A 19,240-nucleotide genomic window follows, 5' to 3' on the forward strand; every position below is an offset into this window, starting at 1 on the left:
GTGAGAGTGCTTTCCCGTCTACCAGGGCATGTTTTTCAGTTAATGAGCATTGGAAGCAGGGTCTCCTACACAAAACATTGCGTAAAAATAATATTGCTCATTGTCATCGCCTTTAATGAGAGCTGACATAATTACTAGGACCATTTATTTTCTAATTAGCACACTTCAGCGTTGTCGGAGCTAGCGGTCAGGCAAAAAGCGAATCAGACAGGCATACCGAATGGGAAACAAAAAGAAGTCCATCCGCCATAATTAGTTAAGACAATGCCTCGGACTGTTCTCGGCTGGAGATGTCGCTGCGGCTCTGACCGCTCACTCCCAACAAGTTACACTTCTCCCCGGGCCGTTAATAAGCCCCTAATCGCCTTTCCGATTCACACGGACAGATGCCGCCATTGCCTCAGTGGCTTCCCGCCTCTCACGCGGACCCTGGCTCACCCCTCCTTGTTATTGGTAGAGTTCTGTATGTTTCAGAGAGAGTTGCTTCTTCATTGTGTGCTGCTGGAGTGTCATGGGACAGGGAGAGGACTTTGTGAAGCCTTGAACGCGAGGGGGGGGGGGGGTCATGTGTTTTGTAGGCCCTATGCACATTATTAATTTGTAAAGTAGCTGTCTAATAAATGTAGTGCAATTTTAAAAACTACATTTTTTACCTCGAAGATGTAGTGAGAGTAATACTCAAGTACGTCGTGATTCTACTTAAGTACAATACTTGAGTTTATTAGTAAAATTCCATCACTGCAACCTTTAAACCCTTCATAAGAAAGTGAGAGTGAAATGTTTCAATTCTACGTTTTTGCCAGTATTAACAGGAGGTGACCCTGCTGTCATTGGGATTGGTTGGACACTTGTTGACGCTGACTTGATGAACATTCAGTCTGCTGAGCGTTGACGTGGTAAGCGACCTGACATCCCTAATATGGTGCACGCACTGGTGGCTGCCTGTCACCCGCAGCCTCCCTCCAGCCAGACAGCCTTTTCAAGAAACGGGTCAGTCCCCGCAGAGCTGGTCATCCATATGGAGAAAGAAAAAAGATCAGAGCTCCTCCATCCATCCATCCGCAGCAGTGCGTTGCTTTGACCTCCCCTAGCCTCTTTGCCCCGACAAACGTCAATCCGATGTGCCCTGAGTCCTTAAATTAGCTGTCAATTAGTGCAAATTAATCAACTCCTCGCCTAATTAAGCAATGCCGAAGGGCAGCTACCAAACATGCCATTGTGGAGGAGCCATGAGAAAGCTGCGGGGCTTGCAAACTCTTTCTGTACTGGGGGAGAGGGAGGTGGAGGCCTCGCATCACATCACGCCCTGCAAGTGCTTTGGGAAAGCATAAGGCTCTGGCTGTGCTTTAGTTTTCCCCCTGACTCGGCTCTACATGTGTGCATCAAGTTGTCCTGCACCTTGTTTCAACACCTAGGATTTAGCACTAGAGACTGAATCACAGCAGCATCTTGCATAAGAGGATCTTTATTTCTGAGGGGAAACATTTGCTCACAATCTTTTAGTCTTAGAAAGCACTAACAGATTTGATCAACCTTTAGAAAAATAGACAGAAGTTCATGACTCCTTGAGAAATTATCCTTCATATATATGTGCAAAAATCTATCTGCTGTTGTTCAGTTAATGCATTCAGTTGTATTTCCAGTGCTGCTGTGACCTTCCTGCAAAGAAAAAGTTGTCTGCTTATTCATTCATTATCACCAATGCATTTCAAGCTTTAGCAGTCACATCAGCAGGTTATGATATTCATTATAGTGGGCGGTTTTTGCTTGCAGCTGCTTATCCGTTTTTGACCTGCAGCGGAGGTATACCTGTTTGAAGGTTACAGGCATGGATGCGTTTATCACTGCTTATTCATATCCGGGCTGTTAACATCATTTGTAAAGGTTTGAGAGTACTTTGTTCCTAATTTTGTATTATACGCCTAAAAAATGCCATGTGTGGAAACAGGAGGGGAGCAGAGAAAGGATGTTGGGTTGAGGGGGTGGGGAGGGATGCAGATAAACAAAAAATGTCCAACAGCTGTTTGCTTTTTAATCTGCACCCGTCAGATCCTGCAGGTCTTTGATGGGCAACCCAATCTACACGAATGACTGAACTAAATCTTCCCTTAATCTAGAGCCTTATTAGGCAGCCTCTCTTCTGCATGTAAATCAGCGTGCAACCATTTTCATAGGAGATGGATTATTAAAAGCCATACAGAGAGGAGAAGTGTTGCACTATCAACAAACAAAAAAAAGGCCTGTATAGATTGCAGCAGACATGATGATGGAGTGAGAGGGGGCAGTAACTTGCCTGTAATTGACGGGTTATCCTGACTCACACCCTTCCATGTTAATATATGACTTGATCCCAACAAGCGGATGTTTCATTAGCATACCCTTATAACATTGATTTCTTCATTAATAGAATTTCCGCTAAATAGGCCCTAATTATTTTCTACTGGCCGGCCACTAATTGCTGCAGCAATTTTTCTCCCTCTTAATCAGAAGCTCATTCCACACTATTTGATATAAAATATGACCTTGCTGGGCGGATCTGTTGAGGCTCTGTGTAGGTTTAGGTTACATTAGTCATGTTGTGTATTGTGTAGATCCACGCGACAGCCATGTGTGGCCCAGTTCCCCAGCGTTTTCTTGTTTTGCTCTGTAAGGCATGTGTTTATTATTTTACTTGAGATATTATTTCCTTATCACTTTGATGATGCCATGTGTGCAAAGTAAATCTATCAGAAGCCATTCTTTACACTTTGCACTTTATATGCACAACATGGGCCAATCCTTATTTTTTTGTTGAAAATCATACCTCAAAAGAGTTCATGCCAATAAACACTAAAGGTTATTCCATAAGAACATAGGAAATCAACGTATTCATGTCACTCCATGAGTTTAAATGTTCTGCACAAATATGTAAAATGATGATAGTAAGTATTCTTTTTTTTTACTCAACACAAGAAAGGAGGAACTTGGTCTGCATCTTTAATATTATTAGAATGTTTCAGGGTAATTTAAAATAATCAATTAACCCACATTAAGCATATGTTTTGTTTTTTTCTGCAATTAAGTCACAATTATTTAAATATTATAATTATATACACAACTATTTTTTAAATAAGACTGACGTTAAATAAAAATGCAGAAAAACAAACAGCATATTTCTTCAATTTACAATTTCCCATAAAATGTTTAAACCTACATAACTTTCCTATGAAGATTAGACATTGTTCATTATAATGTTCAGATGAGTTTTATTGTATAATAATATTTTGTAAATGTTTATTATTGTTATTATGCATACAATGAATCATTAATACTAGGTCAGGTAATTATGTATTAGTCTTACACTTGTGTCCCATATTCAGTATAATTCTCCCTCTACTCCGGGGAAATGTCCCAGTGATTTAATCTGCTCTGTAGTCTGTGCTGCTGCTGTGGGATTAGCGCAGTGCAGGGCCGTGCAGCGCAGTGTGGGTCCATATCGTCCAGCTGCCGATTTTTGGGAGGGCCTTTGATTTGCGTGTGATGAGTTTCCCATAGCATCTGGAGATCAATTATCCATTCGTGTGAGCCAGTGGTTGAGGTGTGAGCCAGTGGTTGAATTGTGTGTGCGTGTGCGTGTGTGTGAACCACTCAGTGAAAGGCAATACATACTGATTTATTCTAGGAGATTGAGGTAATTTTGCAGCATTTCAAAGGTAAGTAAAAGGTGTGAAATAGGAGATTTAATTAGGCCTGATTTCCTAACGAAAAATTATATGAGCAATGATATATCTGCAATGAGTTTGTAATGGCTTAAACAAGGTATGGTGTTTGTTACTATACATGTATTGATGTAAAATTGTAGTTTTGATAATCATTATATTTGTCATATTTAATGTCTCTGTACAAAGTGTAGGATTCATGCAGTTTTCATCCTCAGTATTTCACCCCTCTCCCTGCAGCCTTCAGCCTTGAAGACATTTCGTTCCCTCCTTTCTTTCTTTAGCCTAAATCCCTTCCTCGTTTATCCATATAGTCCTGAGGAAAATGCAGATTTGTATCCGAGAGGGCGTATAACGCATCTATGATCCACAGGAATCCGGAATCCTTGCAGCTGATTGGCTGCTGGCTCCTGCCTCTTGTTGGGATGGACCTGTTGGATAAAAGGACCATTTTCTAAAGGACTCTTGGTGTGTTATACAGAGGATCATGCACTGGGGACCGTCCTGTAAAACGGTATTGTAAGAAATAGGCCCTTTCAAGTAGCATCTGAAAACACCATGACGGGGAAACAAGGCGCCGTGCTGTCGGAAAGTTTACGTTTATCGGAGAAAACCTCTCTGGGTGCAAATGGAGGCAGCCACCAGCCGAAGAGCAGCGCGACCCATCCGCCGCCCAGGTGCACCGGCTTTGGCATCCAGGAGATACTGGGGCTGAATAAGGAGCCGTCCGTGTTCCCGAGGAGCCCGCTGAGCTCGCTGCCGGCCGGGGCGCACCTGATCGCAGCCAGGTCCTTGCTGGGCCCCGCCGGCATGGGGATGGGTGTCGGGATGGGATTAATCGGCCCTGGTGGAATTCCGTCGTTTTACAGACAACCAGCGTTTTTGGAGACTGTGCTGTCGGACGCACAACATGTTCACCTGCAGCCCCTCAGCAGGTCCGTAGGGCCGCTGGACACCAGCCAGTCTGCCAGCTCAGGTGATCTGCAACCACCTTATATTTATTCTGAATAAATTCTGATCTCACCGCTACAATATTTCTGTATAGCTTATTTCTAACCTTGGAGATACTGTGCAACTGTGCATTGCTTTGTTTCTCTCTCTTTTTTCTCTCTTACTAGTGTCCATTGCATTCTTATTATTTTATAGCAGTATTATTATTATTATTATTATTATTATTATTATTATTATTATTATTATTATTATTATTATTATTATTATTATTATTATTATTAGTATGTATGTTGTGAGAATTTAAAATGAAATATTTAAAATGTAATGGCCTGATAATAAAATACAGTGTCAACTGTTATTTAAGATATTTATTCATAAAATTCAAAAACGCTCTTGTTATTAACTTGAATGCTTTCTTCTGTTTTTAAAATCCAGACTCAGATGATTTATCGTCAAATGAACGAAAATTCTCAAAGTCATCAGTAAGTCAGAGCAAGAAACGCAAGAAAAGACGCCACCGGTTAGTGTTGATTTCTGGTTAATAATGGTTCATTTTATACAGTTTTAGAATTCATACATTTGCAGAAATTCACTGACTGACAATGTGCAATGCTAATTGTTTTTTGTTTTGTTTTTATTATAGGCTTATTGAAACAGATAATGAACTAGTCAAATTACTGAGAAGAATGTACTACAAGTTGGCCACAGATTGCTTGTATTTTCTGTCATTACTGTCATCCAGAAATGTAGCTTGGTTTACTAAAAGCTATTTTTTTATATCCATACACATGGATAACAAACGTCTTCGTTTATTGAAAGTGGCTTTTATTTATAGAAATGTGTTCAATGTTGTTTTACCTTTTGTGTTTTTTTAATTAAAATCAGATTGTCTTACACTTTAGTTTGTTATCTGCAGGATACAATATTATCTATACTATATCTACATATTTAAACTGATAACCCGTCTCCACAGTACCATATTCACCTCATATCAGTTGGAGGAGCTGGAAAAGGCCTTTAATGAAGCGCACTACCCGGATGTTTATGCCCGAGAGATGCTGGCCATGAAAACAGAGCTACCTGAAGACAGGATACAGGTAACACTCTAGTTATACATCCTGTGTTTTTAAGGTATTCATAATTATTTGGCATCATTCAATCCAAAGATTTTACTGTGGATGTTTGGACCATCATGCTTACACTATTTATTTTAATTTTTCTCATTGCCAGTTTTCTTGTGTTCATGTGGGTTAGGGGTTTTCATTATTCAATATGAATTAGCTACAGCTTTCATCAATTTATAATTAAACTAGTCTATATTTTAAATGTATCAATTCATCAAGGTTGTTAGAAGATTATACTTTTAGCCAATTTTCCAATAAAAATGCGATCATTTAAAAAGGAAATAAGACATTGTGGCCGTTTTGATTGACATTTTTGGCTATGTAGCCTACGAATAGCAAAGGACTCAAATAGGTCCGTAAAATTATAATTTTTAAAATAATGTTTTTAAATAAAGTTTGATCTCTAGGCCTATTCTCGTTGGGACACTCTCTATAAAATAGGCTATACACAAAGAATGCCTGGCTAATCAAAGCTAAATAAATGAGGAAGTTAAGCTAATATTAATATTAACTTCCTAGTGTTTAAAAGATTCGATATAATTATATGGACTGACATCGCACATTGCAAAGTGCGCATCATAGATCATTCTTGTAATAAGCAATAGTGTCTTTTAAACCTAATTAATTATTATTTTCTAATTGATTTATGTGAGTATTATGAGGCATATATTAGTATGTGCCTTATGAATATTCACCTGTAATCCTTCACTTTCCCATCAGTGCTAATAGACTCCTGTAATATTTGAGTAGAGGCCGCCAGCTGCTCTCATGTTAAAGGGGCGATGGGCTAAGAGAGCCCCGTAAATCGATCAGCGATGCCCCCCCTCCCGTCTGAACACAGCCCGCTCTCCTCCAGCTCCAGCATTCCTCGCCAGGACAGATAATCTCTCATCAGGCGCAGTTGGATGTGAAACAATTTGTTCTCGGAGAAGGAGCCACTAACGACCTAATCAAGCTATCAAGGCGGAAGAAGATTGCAGTGCGACCTGGACCATCCATCTGCCGGGGCACCTTTTAATCTCATTCTCATTACGCGCTGCAACAGTACAGCCGCGAGTAAATAATAAAAAGGAAATAAATAAATAAACCCGGGCCTGCTTGTATCCTAAATAAAATTAACACCCAGTGTTCTCTTTAAGTGTAATTAGTTAAATCAGACGAGCTCGGGATGCTTGGCTGGCTGCTGCTGGAGAGACGCAGGGAGTTCAAATAAAATAACTACATTGAATTTATTATCCCGGGTCAATAGCGCTGCTCCCCCGAGTCCCGGTAGTTTAATTTCCCGTGATATTTGCCCGCCTGCCCGCCATCGATTGGGCCTGAAATTAACTTATTTTTCAATCAGCCTCGCCGTGCCCCTGGGTCACTCCTCCTCGCAGCTTCCACACTGGCTTCTTTTGAGAACCAGAGAAGCAATTTCTCATCATTTTTTTTATATCGTGTATGAAATAAGGGTTATCGTCAGAATTACTAGAAAAAAAGAAGATAAAAAGCATGAAAACAGTTTGATCGTTTTCAATTTAATATCTATCCCCTCGCTTGAATCTGCTCTCCGGCCCCCTCCTCTCCTCACAGAGGTGCCTAAGCAGAGTGTTTAACAATCCTGTGTTGTGCTATGCTATCAATTTGGCCTCTCTCTGAGCTGACAGAGAGCCTGCAGAGCCTCAAACTGTTGTTGGCTGGGGCCAAGTGAAGTGTCATGATGTGTCAAACCATCTATAATGCGGCCACAGGTAGCTGGAGATCAGCACTGACAGGAGGCACAGATCCCTCACCTGTAGCCAGGAGGTTATGGGAAATCAATACACTCAATCCAAACGGTGCAGTTGTTATCTTAAGTTACTTTGAATCTCACTAGAAATTCCCAAAATAGGTCACCTACTACAGAAATGCTGAAAATCGAGTTTTCATGCACAAACAATAAATAGTTGAGAACCACATTAAGAATGGCTTTAGTAATGGTTAATAAATCATTTACCAAAGCTTCACAGGTTGTGAAAAATCCCATTTTATGGTGTTTATCCTTTTTAATAATGCAGTTATAAATGTTTTTAATGCATTAATAAATACTGATGGGTTTACACTTTCTAATACGTCATCATTTCTGCAGGTATAAAGAGTATTAAGTCATCAATAATGAAAACAGCTCCAGAGAATATGGACAAAAATCCAAATAGAAAGGATAAACAGCAGCCAACTACCCAAAATGTAGTCTCAAATATAGCTTTTAACTGAGGTATAAATGTATATGTAAATAATGTATTAATCAGTAATAAAACCTTATTAGAAAGTGATACCAATAGTTATATCTTGCACATAAGGAAATGTAAATTGGATGCTGCAGTTGGATTGTCCGTAAAAGAAAACACTAATCTCAATATTTATGGTAATAACTATAAATCTAAAAAAAACATTTTTAAAAATGCACCTAGTTTCATCTCACGAGCGTAAGTGTTTTGTAGCCAAACTAACCAGTGTTCAAGTGATCCACTACATACTGCGTGTTCCTCACTGCACTTATTTGTCTTATTTGCAGGTGAAAGTTCTGCAGACTAATAACTGGGTGTTTTCTCCTCCGGTCACAGGTATGGTTCCAGAACCGCAGAGCTAAGTGGAGGAAGAGGGAGAAATGCTGGGGACGCAGCACTGTGATGGCTGAGTATGGGCTGTATGGAGCCATGGTGAGGCATTCCATCCCCCTGCCAGAGTCCATCCTCAAGTCTGCCAAGGATGGCATCATGGAGTCCTGTGCCCCCTGGTTGCTCGGTGAGGCTGATGTCTTACTGTTTCCACATATATTCAGCATCATGTCTCACTGTGTCAACAGTTCATGGTTGTTTTAATAGGTGTGGAGAGAATATTTACCGCTCGTCTCTTTAGTAACAGTAAAGCCTTTTTTTATGTGGTTGTTTGAAAGTTATTCACGCGTATTCCTAACCCCATTGCAGTGACGTGTGCAGATGGTAGATGCTTTATTTAGCTAAGCCGGACCCTTTAAAGCAAAGCACATTCCTACATGTAGAGACATGGCACAGACTTTACATTACATAAAACATTCTCATCGTCTACGCCGGTCACACATCCATTCAAACATTATCTTCTAAACCGGAACTATTTGTGTTTGCTATTTGCAGTCCAAGATGGCTTACCAATCAACAGACGCTATTCTAAATCTGAATACCCGCAACTCTTTGCAGGGATGCACAAAAAGTCCACAGATGGAGCAGCCCCCCAGGCGACAGGACAGTGCGATGCGCCCCAGCAGCAGCAGCCGAGCTCTCAGAGGGCGGAAGAAGCTGAAGCAGAGGAGAAGAGGTCAGAGGGCAAATCCACCATTTCTAAAGAGGAACTGAGAGAGAACAGCATTGCTGCACTCAGGGCCAAGGCACAGGAGCACAGTGCCAAAGTGCTGGGGACGGTTTCTCAGGACAAACTGCTGGAGCGCAAACAGGAGAGACAGGCGGCCGAGGACAAAGCTGGTGATCCCCTGAGTCCAGCAGAGGAGGAGAAAAGCCCGTAGAGACTTTCCTGTGGACTGTTATTCACATGAGTGAATGCAGTGGGCTAGCTGCACTTACCCAACATAACTCACTGTCCTGCAGGTTTTCATCTCTCATTGACTTCTCTAAAACTGGCCTGCATCTGGACTTCTTTAAGAAGAAAACTCGTCTGGTCGTCACTGCTGCACAGAAGATGCAATATGCACTTTTTTCTGATTTACTTCCAAACCTACAGTTATTGTTGCTTATGCATAGTGAATGAGATTTGACTGAGTGGGAGTAAAGTGTTAATACTGGTGTATATAGATCCCACAGTTATATATAGAGAGCCAGATGAGTCAAATGTTATCAAATACAACAGTTATATCATATTACTTAAGGACTAGCAATGACACATGCCCAGTCAAGTGCATTTCATTATCTGCATTCATTTTAATGTTGCTTGTACAGTTACTAAATGGTGAAATTTGAAATAAGAACCATCCCACCGACAGAAAGTAATTGTCCTATATCGCACTGTATATACTTGATATATTAATCTCTCTCACTAAGGCACAATTTGACATATGTTTTCTTGTCTTAAAAAATGTTTGTGTTTTTATTTAAAAATTATGTATAACTCAAAACATAAAATAGAAATCACCTTTTATTAAATGTCTTTTTTGATGTCTACTTATTCTGCTTTCCTTTCAAATACATGGTCAGCTTTTAAGGCATTACTGAAGCTCTAAAAAAGTTGCCATCGTTGTTGGAATAGCTACTTGTTGTCACTTGATGCTCTGCTGGCTGGGCTCATTAGGACACAGTCCACGTCTGCATGCTTGGATTAGCCCCTATAATCTGTCGCAGTTGAGAGCCTTCAATTTCAGATTGAACAAGGGGACCAGTGCTTTTGGGACAGGAGAGAGAGTGAAAGCACCCCCCAAAGTAGGATGACCTCCGCCTGATTTCAAATCTACTTGAAAAATACTATCACCAGCCGCCTCTTAAGCTGTTTCATCCTTTTATCCATATACTTAGGCCAAGTCTAACAGCTTTATATGTTGGCAATCTTCATTTTCACCATAAAACTTTGGATCAGGCCACTTGAACTCAGCTTTACACAACACGTCCATATGTGTCTGCATTAGCCGTAATCCATATCACATTTAACATCTCATCCTCAGTTAGCTAATGGGGCTTCCTAATGAGTTGAACAATTGAGTTCTACTCCAATTAAACAGAGAGCAATTTCAAAGGGCAAGGGACGACCATTATCAGTATGCTGCTGCACGTCTCAGCACTGAATGGCCCTCAGATTGGAACCATAATGTCACCGGATGGGGAAAAGGTTGCTTATTACGTTGTTGACATAGATAAACTCATACACAATAATTAATGATGAATAGGAAATGGACTGGAGTAATAATACATGTTGATAGAATAAACCTGGGAATAGTATTGATTGGTGTATTTTCAAATGTAGGTTTAGGAAGATGCTTGACCGCGTAACATAGAAGTGAAAAGAGGTATGCTTGAGGTTTGAAGAGTAAGCTCATGTCACTGCATTCTGGAAGTTTTGTTTTACATTAAAAATACACGAAGGACTCAGACACCATAAATCCTCATCCATTAACACTGTGATTTTATTTTGAGGTCAGAACATGAAATGAACTCCAGAAACGTTTCCCTGAGCTGACAAAGATTCAGTATGTTCAGCAGAAGTGTCCCTTTAACACATCGCCTTGAACCTGACAGAAAGGCTAATCTCATTGCGTGCTTCCTTCACAAGTCTGCAGCTACACACACGAACAGACAAAAGTAGTTCTCAGTTTTCTGTCAAACAAGTCTGTCGTTTGTTTGAAACTCTTAATATCTCAACAAGTGTTGGAGGGTTTGCCAGGACATTTTGTGCAGACATTTATGTTCCCCTCAGGACTTTGGACGTTTCATATGGTGCCGTCATCAGGTCACAATTTCAATGTGTCCAATACTATGGTTTATTACCAAAAACCTGACAAACTAATGACAACATCAGCCTCAGCTGTACTTTGTCTTTAGTGCTAATAACCAACGTTAGCATGCTAACAGGCTAATCTGACATGTTGAACATGGCAAATAAAGGATTTAATGATGTAAATAATCATTAATAACACCTGCTAAACATCAGCATGTTAGCATTGTCACAGTATGTAACTCAAAGCACGGCCTCATAGAGCAGCGAGCAAGACTGACACAATGACTGAGCCTAACTTTCTTTGGCCCTTAACTACACCAAAACCTTATTAAAACTTAAAATTTAAAACTAGTGAAGGATTTTCTGGCAGCAGTATCAGAGCAAGTATCTTTGAACTCACACAAGTTAGAACATTTGGTTTAGTCTTACATTTAAGAAGAATTACACAACCTTTTAAGCAACACACATCACAAGAACTATGATTAAACAAATTGTCTTTTAAGGTTGAATTCTCATGGAGCCCAATAACCATTTTAGGATGAATGACTGAAATGATTTGCAATAGGCCAAGTCCTCACCTCCACAGACCCTCAAACCCAACTCAGTTATTGAGGCCAAGACATATACAGAGTGAGGATTATTCCTCTAAAGTGCAAAGCTATTTAATCCCCTGAGAGTGGAATAGAAACGTTATGATGGAACAGATTTGCTGAAGATCAAGCTGTTTGCATTGGATATGAGGAGGTAATTCACAGTATCCCTCATGATGGACAGTCTGCTTGTTGAAGACCATATCATCTCAATCCATGCAGAGTGAGATCAGAGGGTTTATGGAAAGATTTTGACTAATGCAACATTAACATTCTATTTATTTTTGATGGGGTTGTGAGCAATATGATTTCATTGGTTATAGAAAGATTACATGCATGCCGATCATTTTGGGAAGACTCCAGATGCTGCTGAATTGAGATTAAACACAAACTGTAGTTAAACTGGAGAGCTTTGGAAATGTGGTGTTGTTCTGCCCTCTGCTGCATCGACTTATCAGTACAACTAAAGTCCAAGTATGTTTCAGAATCATGTAGAGCTGGCTGTTGTACAAGACATTTAAATACAAATAAATAAATTACATTTAACAGATTTTTTAGAAAGGATTATCCAAGCATCATTTTTGTCTTCTAATGTTTCTCTATGATAATTATTTTGTGATCAACTTCTTTCTATTACTCATAAGCAGTTTGGCCTCATGGCTGAGTTAAGGAATTAAATTGAAATCTAGTTGAGAAAACAATTTCATAATAAAGGTTGATTGTTTCCGAGATAGTTTTTGTTTGCCTTCTAAACTCCATATGTGGCCCAATACATATAGAAACAGATAAATAGTGCCTACGAGACATGCATGAAAACCGTATTTGTATAATATATATATAGGCCTACATATATGCACACATGTATTTTACAGGATGTTCGTACTTATGAAAAGTATATTGTCATACCCGCCCTGCACCTGAGGTTATGTTTTCTTTGTTGCATTTATTCATATTATTTAAGCATAGCATCGCTTCCTGATTTATTTCGCTACTCAGCTCTCCTCTCCTCTCGTTCCAGATCACTTGTTCACTTCCTGCCCTTGTGTGCTTTCCCGCCAGCTTTGATTGACAGCCCGGCACTGATTAGTTTCACCTGTTCCTCATTAGACCTGAAGTCACCTCTGCTCACCTGTTCCCACTTCCCCATTAGTCATTCCCTTCACATACCGGGCCACTTGCTTTGTTTTTAATTGTTTTTTGTTCGTCTTCGTTACACCATTTCTGTTTGGAATTGTGTTTCCCGTGACCTGTTTGCCCGGGACCTTGACTGCCTTATAGACTCAATGAATGTAAACCATTTAATTATTCCTGCTGCCTTCTCTTCCTTTTCTGTCTTTGGGTCTTTCTCCTGCTACCTGCACTCCACACTGTAACACATATGTATGTACATATTCGCATTACATTTATGCACACATACATGTGCTTTATTAATAGTGTTTACTTTAGTAATTTGACAAAAAGCGAGCATAATATTGGAAACTGGCATTGAGTGTTTGTTTTACTGCCTGCTTGTATTTCACAGTTTTCTCCACATGGGGGCAGTGTTGAGTTTCATTCGAACCCTTTGTAGATTGGTGTACATGTGAACTAAATTACAAGTTACCGCTTGCATCTTTTACATAATACAGTCAATATATGAAAATCCTGGTGCTGAAACTTCATGTACATCTTGACATTGATTCATCTGTCAGACTGCTCGAAAATGAGTTATAATGCAAGCTTTTGAGCATGACATGATCTAATATCTTTATCAATATGCTCATCTCTTGTCAGTGCCCTGATGCTCTCAGTGATGAGGCTGTCTGCTGTGGGTTAAAGGAGACGGGATTCACACTGAAGCTAAATGATCTCCTGTGGGCTGATTTTAATCTGTAAGGTTTTTTATTTATTTATTTTTTCCCCAAGGCTATCCCAAGGGTTTGATTGCACATAGCCAACCTGCTCTCTTTTACTCTTCACTGGGTAGGAATCATTATATTTACTCAAAACTGGCTGAAATCAGTATAGTTTGTGCAGGATATTAGTGCTAAAATTATAATGCTAATTTGGCCACACAAGCCGTTTGATTAAGCGGCTGATTGAAGTCTGCTTTTGATGTTGTTGTTTACTGAGTGCTTTCATTATGATAGATTAAAGTCTGACTACAGCAGGAGAAAATTAGAAGGGAATTACATAATGCCATTTTATTTCACCTGGCTGCCATTTCCTTTTATCATCAAAAAAATGAGACCGTGCAAAATCTGTCAGTGAAATTAACCATCAGTGGTCTTGATATTGGATATCCAAAACTGTCAATCTCTAAAAAATCTCTAAAAAAAAAACATACATTTTTCTTTCCCTTTTCCAAACAAACTGAATGAATGTGAAAGCTGTTTATTCATCAGGATTACAAGGTTAGAGCGATTAGAGTTGGATGATTGGAGTTCTGTGTCCCCGGATAACCTTCTCTGGCTCAGCTTTATAGACGAAGACTCTTCTGTGTTGCTGCCTGATCTAGTAATGGATATTGGTTATCTCTTAGAAGTTGGACTTGACTGCTTTTCCCAGAAAGATTCAGGATGTGTGGCACAACCCCAGCGGCCGTCCATTGAAGCTGCCCTCCTGAATTCACCACAGATGCTGCTCATCCGTGCGGACATAAACTGTATTCCGTTTACTTTCATATTATCTAAAGGCCCTGTCACACATATCCGTATGACAGAAACGTACGCCAGCGCATACGAGAATTTGTCAGAGTCCAAATACGTCCAACTTTTCATCGGATGGGAAAAGTGTACCCGACGTGTTTCATAAGATATGCAGACGTTACGTTAGACATACGTGAATACCTACGTGACTACGTTAGAGGTACGTTAGATATAGGCTACGTCGGCTGACGGTGAATCCTACAGACAATGTATTGATAACGAGTGGATACCCTATTCCTACCCTATGTTAAGATGATGCCTGACGACGGAGTAACTTATTAAACGTGTTTCTACAGTACAGCTAGCGTTCAGCATGTTAGCCGTTCTCCAGCATCAGCATGACGTGAACCAGATGGCACTTCTCCAGCTCTGTTGTCCAGACGCTCTGATACGTTTTGTATAAGTAAGTGATACGATATCAATGTTTGACATGCGTATAATAATTCGTTATGTATTTGTTATGTATTCGTCAGATACAACACCGCTGTGGAAAAGTTGGACGTATTTGGACTCTGACAAATTTTGAGCTAATTTTCATATACGCCGGCATGTTTCTGCCGTACAGAACTGTGTATGTCTGCCGTGTAAAGTCTGCGTCCTTCAAACGATCACAACTTACCCTTAATTTATATCAACCTATTGCCGATATTTTGTATGCGCCGGCATATGTTTCTGTCATACGGATATGTGTGAGAGGGTTTACCTAGCCTGCATTTCTACCTGCTTCATGTCTCAGAAACCGACATAACCCATCCCGTGAAGTGTCAGGTTCTCTCGTTGCAATTAATAAACCAACACATCTCTCTGAGTCGATCTGAGAGCTGCATTTTTATGCTTCTGCTGGCACAAGACGGCAGCTTTGAGGAACGCTCGAGGAAGAAAAGAAGTCCAGTCTATACATATCAAGAGAAGAGAAACATGAACAGCCAGACTTGCTCCCTTGTTGCTCAACGGTGATAAGCGAAGCAAGAATATGAGGCTGTGAGGTCCTTATCAGTCCAGAGTCCTGGCAAATGCGGGCGACACAGAGAGTCATGTTGCTGTGCGACAAAGGTGTGAGGGCAGATAAGCGTGCATATGTGAAATGCTTCAAAGATGATCTTAGATTAAAGTGGGGTTTGAAAGAGGGGTGGGGGTGGTGGTGGATGGGGGGGAGAAGTTTTTAGAAATAGATGCTGACGACAGTTGCTGTCGGGAAGTCTTAATTTCCTCATGCACATTTGAAAAGTGCTTTGGAAAAACCTGTTTGGCTCACAGATCCTATAACTTCACTAAACAATATGTTTGCTTAAAATCACCTAAATGTTAATTCTAGTTCTTTAGGATTCTTACGGTTGTTTGTTACTTTGGACAGTAATGTTGGCCAGGCCTCGCAGCGGGAGCCATGTTTCTTCACTATGATACTGGGGCAGCCTTCTGCGTAGTAACTTGATGCAGAAGCTTTGCGTGTGGTTAAAATGTGATTCAGTGACACAACGTCGCGTAAGCGTTGGGTAACAAAACCACTGTTGGGTTTAGTTATGGTACTACTTTAAAATGCATTAATGCTTAAACTATTACAAGTAAATGTACTCTTTCTGAATAAAACAATGGACCCTGTGACATAATATTCTGCTACATGCATTTGCATTCATGCTTTGTATTTAAAAAAAACATTTTTAAATTAAACTAATAGTTATCAGAGAAACTGTTAACAACTCATAGACTTAAGGGTCACTTAACAAGTCACAAGGCAAAAAAAGGTTGTGAAATGTCAAATGCATGTAGCTGAGTAAAAGTATAAAGTACCAATACATTAAATTATATATGTACCACAAAGTTATAAAACTTAAACCTTCAAGATTACTATTAAAACCAGATTAATAATAGCTGGCATTTTTAGTTGGTTAAATGTTGTATTTTTAGGACGTCAAATCAAAAGTAGCTTTTCTATGAATCATTATGGGATTCCTGGTGTTGCTTTTTATTAGATCTACCCCATTCCTTTTGTTCAACTATTTAACAGCTCCATTAACTCTGTTTGAAATATAAAGGGACTGTTGCACTGAGTGAGAAGGACCTAAAAACCAAAGACTTTTATGTTGCTCTGGTATAAATAATTACTTTTATGTACTTGCTTTATGCAAGTCATTTTCAGTTTTTCAAAAGGTAGACAAAGGTTATTAGCCCTTCTAACAACTTGCAAAATCCAATCATTTTCTGTACATCACTAGTTAATTTAGTCAATATGCATGTAAAATAAAATCGATGCAGTAAAAAGCATCTAGGTTTGGCTCTGGATGTGTTAGAATACCTTTGTCTGAAACTCCTGGTGTGTAGAAATGCTGAGCTGGTACTATTATATGCTAATTGATTTTCATATCTGCATGTAAACTGTTGAAATCTCAGCGGGCGCCAGACATGATTTTGGTTTCATCCATTGCCAGAGACGTTATTGGTGCTGCTGTTGACCCAGAAAGTGTCCCAGGAATAATCAAAAATACATTAAGTGTATCTGCCAGCATGGAAAATGACCTCTGGATAAACTTCAAACGGCATGCAATTGTCTGTCATCTACCATGAATGAACTGTGGTTCTGATTTTAATATCTGTCACACAATACAGAGCCACGAGGTTAGTAACATAACCACGATTTCCCCAACAGCTTGGAAATTCAGGACAGTTTCATTCTACTCATTCACATCCTCCCATTGTGGTTGTAAGAGCTGGAAATATGTCTGAGTCCTCTTTTCGAGTATTACAATTGATTTTCTATCCTTTTCACAGGGGGGGGGGGGGATTCTTTGACATTTGGTAGAAAAACAAATCTTCGAAAGCTGTCAGTCAAATGAAAGGACATAATGTTGACATTCAATGTTTAATAAATCCTCTTTTGTAGAAGCATGGCACAAACTGAAGATATTGTTTCCGCGTCTGTTGTCCACGGGCAAAAAGTAGTGGTGACAGGTATTTCATCAAAGCGACAATAAGAATCGAAAAAAATGGCTTTCACTCGCATGAACAGTCAAGAGTGTCATGCTCCTTATTAATGTAGCACTCGGCTCTAATGTCTTTTTGTATTTCCACTCCATTTCAGTTTCTGTCCATTTTGTTTCAACCCATTCATCATTGTTTTTCCTCTAGAAATGTTTCTCCCTTTTTAGTTGCTTTACTGTGTGCAAGAGCCAGTAATTATTTTTTTGTCATTTGGTAGATGTGAAAGTTTGCGGTATTACTTGACAAAAAACAACTTTTGGTTAATTTTAGATTAAAGGATTATATTTAGAAATGCAGAACCGAATAATTCTTAAACAAAGACTTGTGTTTCCCACAAAAAGGGATAACGTGTACTAACATCTGTAATGAAATATTTGCACAAATGTTCATATTCAACCTGCTGCTTCCTTTTGGAAAGTTTCTATTCATGTGGAGGTGGATGACTAATAATATCAGTGTGCTTCTGAGCTGGTCTGAGCTAGCTATGGATGCTGTGAGCGAGCAGGCGTGGGTGAAGCTCCCTATCTATTGAGGGAGAGAAAACACATGCAGCGCTGCATTCGCTCGCAGAGTGAGCCCACTTCAGCTCCCCATACAGCTCCCATTAATAAGAGCGGCGCTTTTGCCCCCATCGAGCCACATTTCATGCATTATAGACTTGCTTGAAGAGAAGCCTGCAAAGGTGGACGTAGACAAATATAAGGGGTCAGGCTGTGCAAGCGTTTCTATAAAACTTGCTTCTCTTGCCATCTGCTTCCTGTATCCTGGTGCAGTGAAGGTGTATGTAGTTGTAGTGAGTTCTCCTTTTGCTTCTTGAGCTCTGTATGTGTGTTATCTGCATGTTTAAACCTGTAGGGCACTGGGTGGTTTAGGATGCTGTTGCTCTGGAGGACAGTCTTCTGATTGGATGGCAGGTGGGGCAAGAGGACGGGACGTAGATGATGGTCCTGGAGGGCAATAAAGTGCCGCTCCCATTTTGTCCTAATATGCTGACTTAAGCGAGCAGGAATTGCTCCCGACACTCACAAGCACTCTGGCAGGTAAAGTCACCTCAAGGCTAGACAGTGAATGATGCCAAAAGACGGTGAGGAGCCATCCTAGTCACAGCAGAGGCTTGTGCCAGCAATAGCAAATTGTCAGTATAACTCTCTAGTCGACAATACACTGACAGGCTTCTCCACCACACAATCCATGTCTTGTTCACTGATTCCCAACCTTTGTTGTCTGATGTACCCCGACAGCATTAATTTAGGCTATATTACCTCTTCATCGACCCGAGCCATCATGTCCCAAATTTACTGTGTGGATTAAAAACGGGATGTTATTTAACGGTTAACTATATAAAATAAGTTGTTACAATATTGTTTCCTGCATTGAATTTGTTACATGATGAAGTAATGATGGGCTACTAATAGGTAAAACATGGACATTTCGTGACCGAAAGAAAGAGATCACGGGTACAAGCGGCCGAAATGGGTTTTCTCAGACGGGTGGCTGGCGTCTCCCTTAGAGATAGGGTGAGAAGCTCAGCCATCCGTGAGAGACTCGGAGTAGAGCCGCTGCTCCTTTACGTTGAAAGGAGCCAGTTGAGGTGGTTCGGGCATCTAGTAAGGATGCCACCTGGGCGCCTCCCTAGGGAGGTGTTCCAGGCACGTCCAGCTGGGAGGAGACCCTGGGGAAGACCCAGGACTCGGTGGAGAGATTATATCTCCTCTCTGGCCTGGGAACGCCTCAGGATCCCCCAGTCGGAGCTGGAGGATGTGGCCCGGAGAAGGGAA

At 40.3% G+C, this 19,240-nt stretch overlaps 1 protein-coding gene across 2 annotated transcripts; it reads left to right on the plus strand.

Moving 5' to 3' along the window:
• Nucleotides 1-4,256: 4,256 nt before the first annotated feature.
• On the plus strand, nucleotides 4,257-9,764 carry vsx2 (visual system homeobox 2). Of its 2 annotated transcripts, none has more exons than XM_029460969.1 (5): nucleotides 4,257-4,674; nucleotides 5,085-5,169; nucleotides 5,623-5,746; nucleotides 8,359-8,539; nucleotides 8,908-9,764. In XM_029460969.1, the coding sequence occupies exons 1-5, from the start codon at nucleotides 4,257-4,259 to the stop codon at nucleotides 9,291-9,293; spliced, it is 1,194 nt and encodes a 397-aa protein (XP_029316829.1). In that variant the 3' UTR covers nucleotides 9,294-9,764. The 2 variants fall into 2 exon arrangements, with proteins under 2 accessions (XP_029316829.1, XP_029316830.1); XM_029460970.1 differs by having other exon boundaries at nucleotides 8,971-9,764.
• Nucleotides 9,765-19,240: the final 9,476 nt, after the last annotated feature.

This window comes from Cottoperca gobio, chromosome 22 (assembly GCF_900634415.1).
Source record: "Cottoperca gobio chromosome 22, fCotGob3.1, whole genome shotgun sequence".
NCBI classification, from domain to species: domain Eukaryota; kingdom Metazoa; phylum Chordata; class Actinopteri; order Perciformes; family Bovichtidae; genus Cottoperca; species Cottoperca gobio.

What these genes read in the sequence shown, in the direction of transcription:
- vsx2 (XM_029460969.1), top strand. Translation starts at nt 4,257, where the DNA reads ATGACGGGGAAACAAGGCGCCGTGCTGTCGGAAAGTTTACGTTTATCG. An exon ending in CAGCCAGTCTGCCAGCTCAG is followed by an intron (nt 4,675 to 5,084) that starts GTGATCTGCAAC and finishes TTTAAAATCCAG; the next exon opens with ACTCAGATGATTTATCGTCA. An exon ending in CTGTGCCCCCTGGTTGCTCG is followed by an intron (nt 8,540 to 8,907) that starts GTGAGGCTGATG and finishes TGCTATTTGCAG; the next exon opens with TCCAAGATGGCTTACCAATC.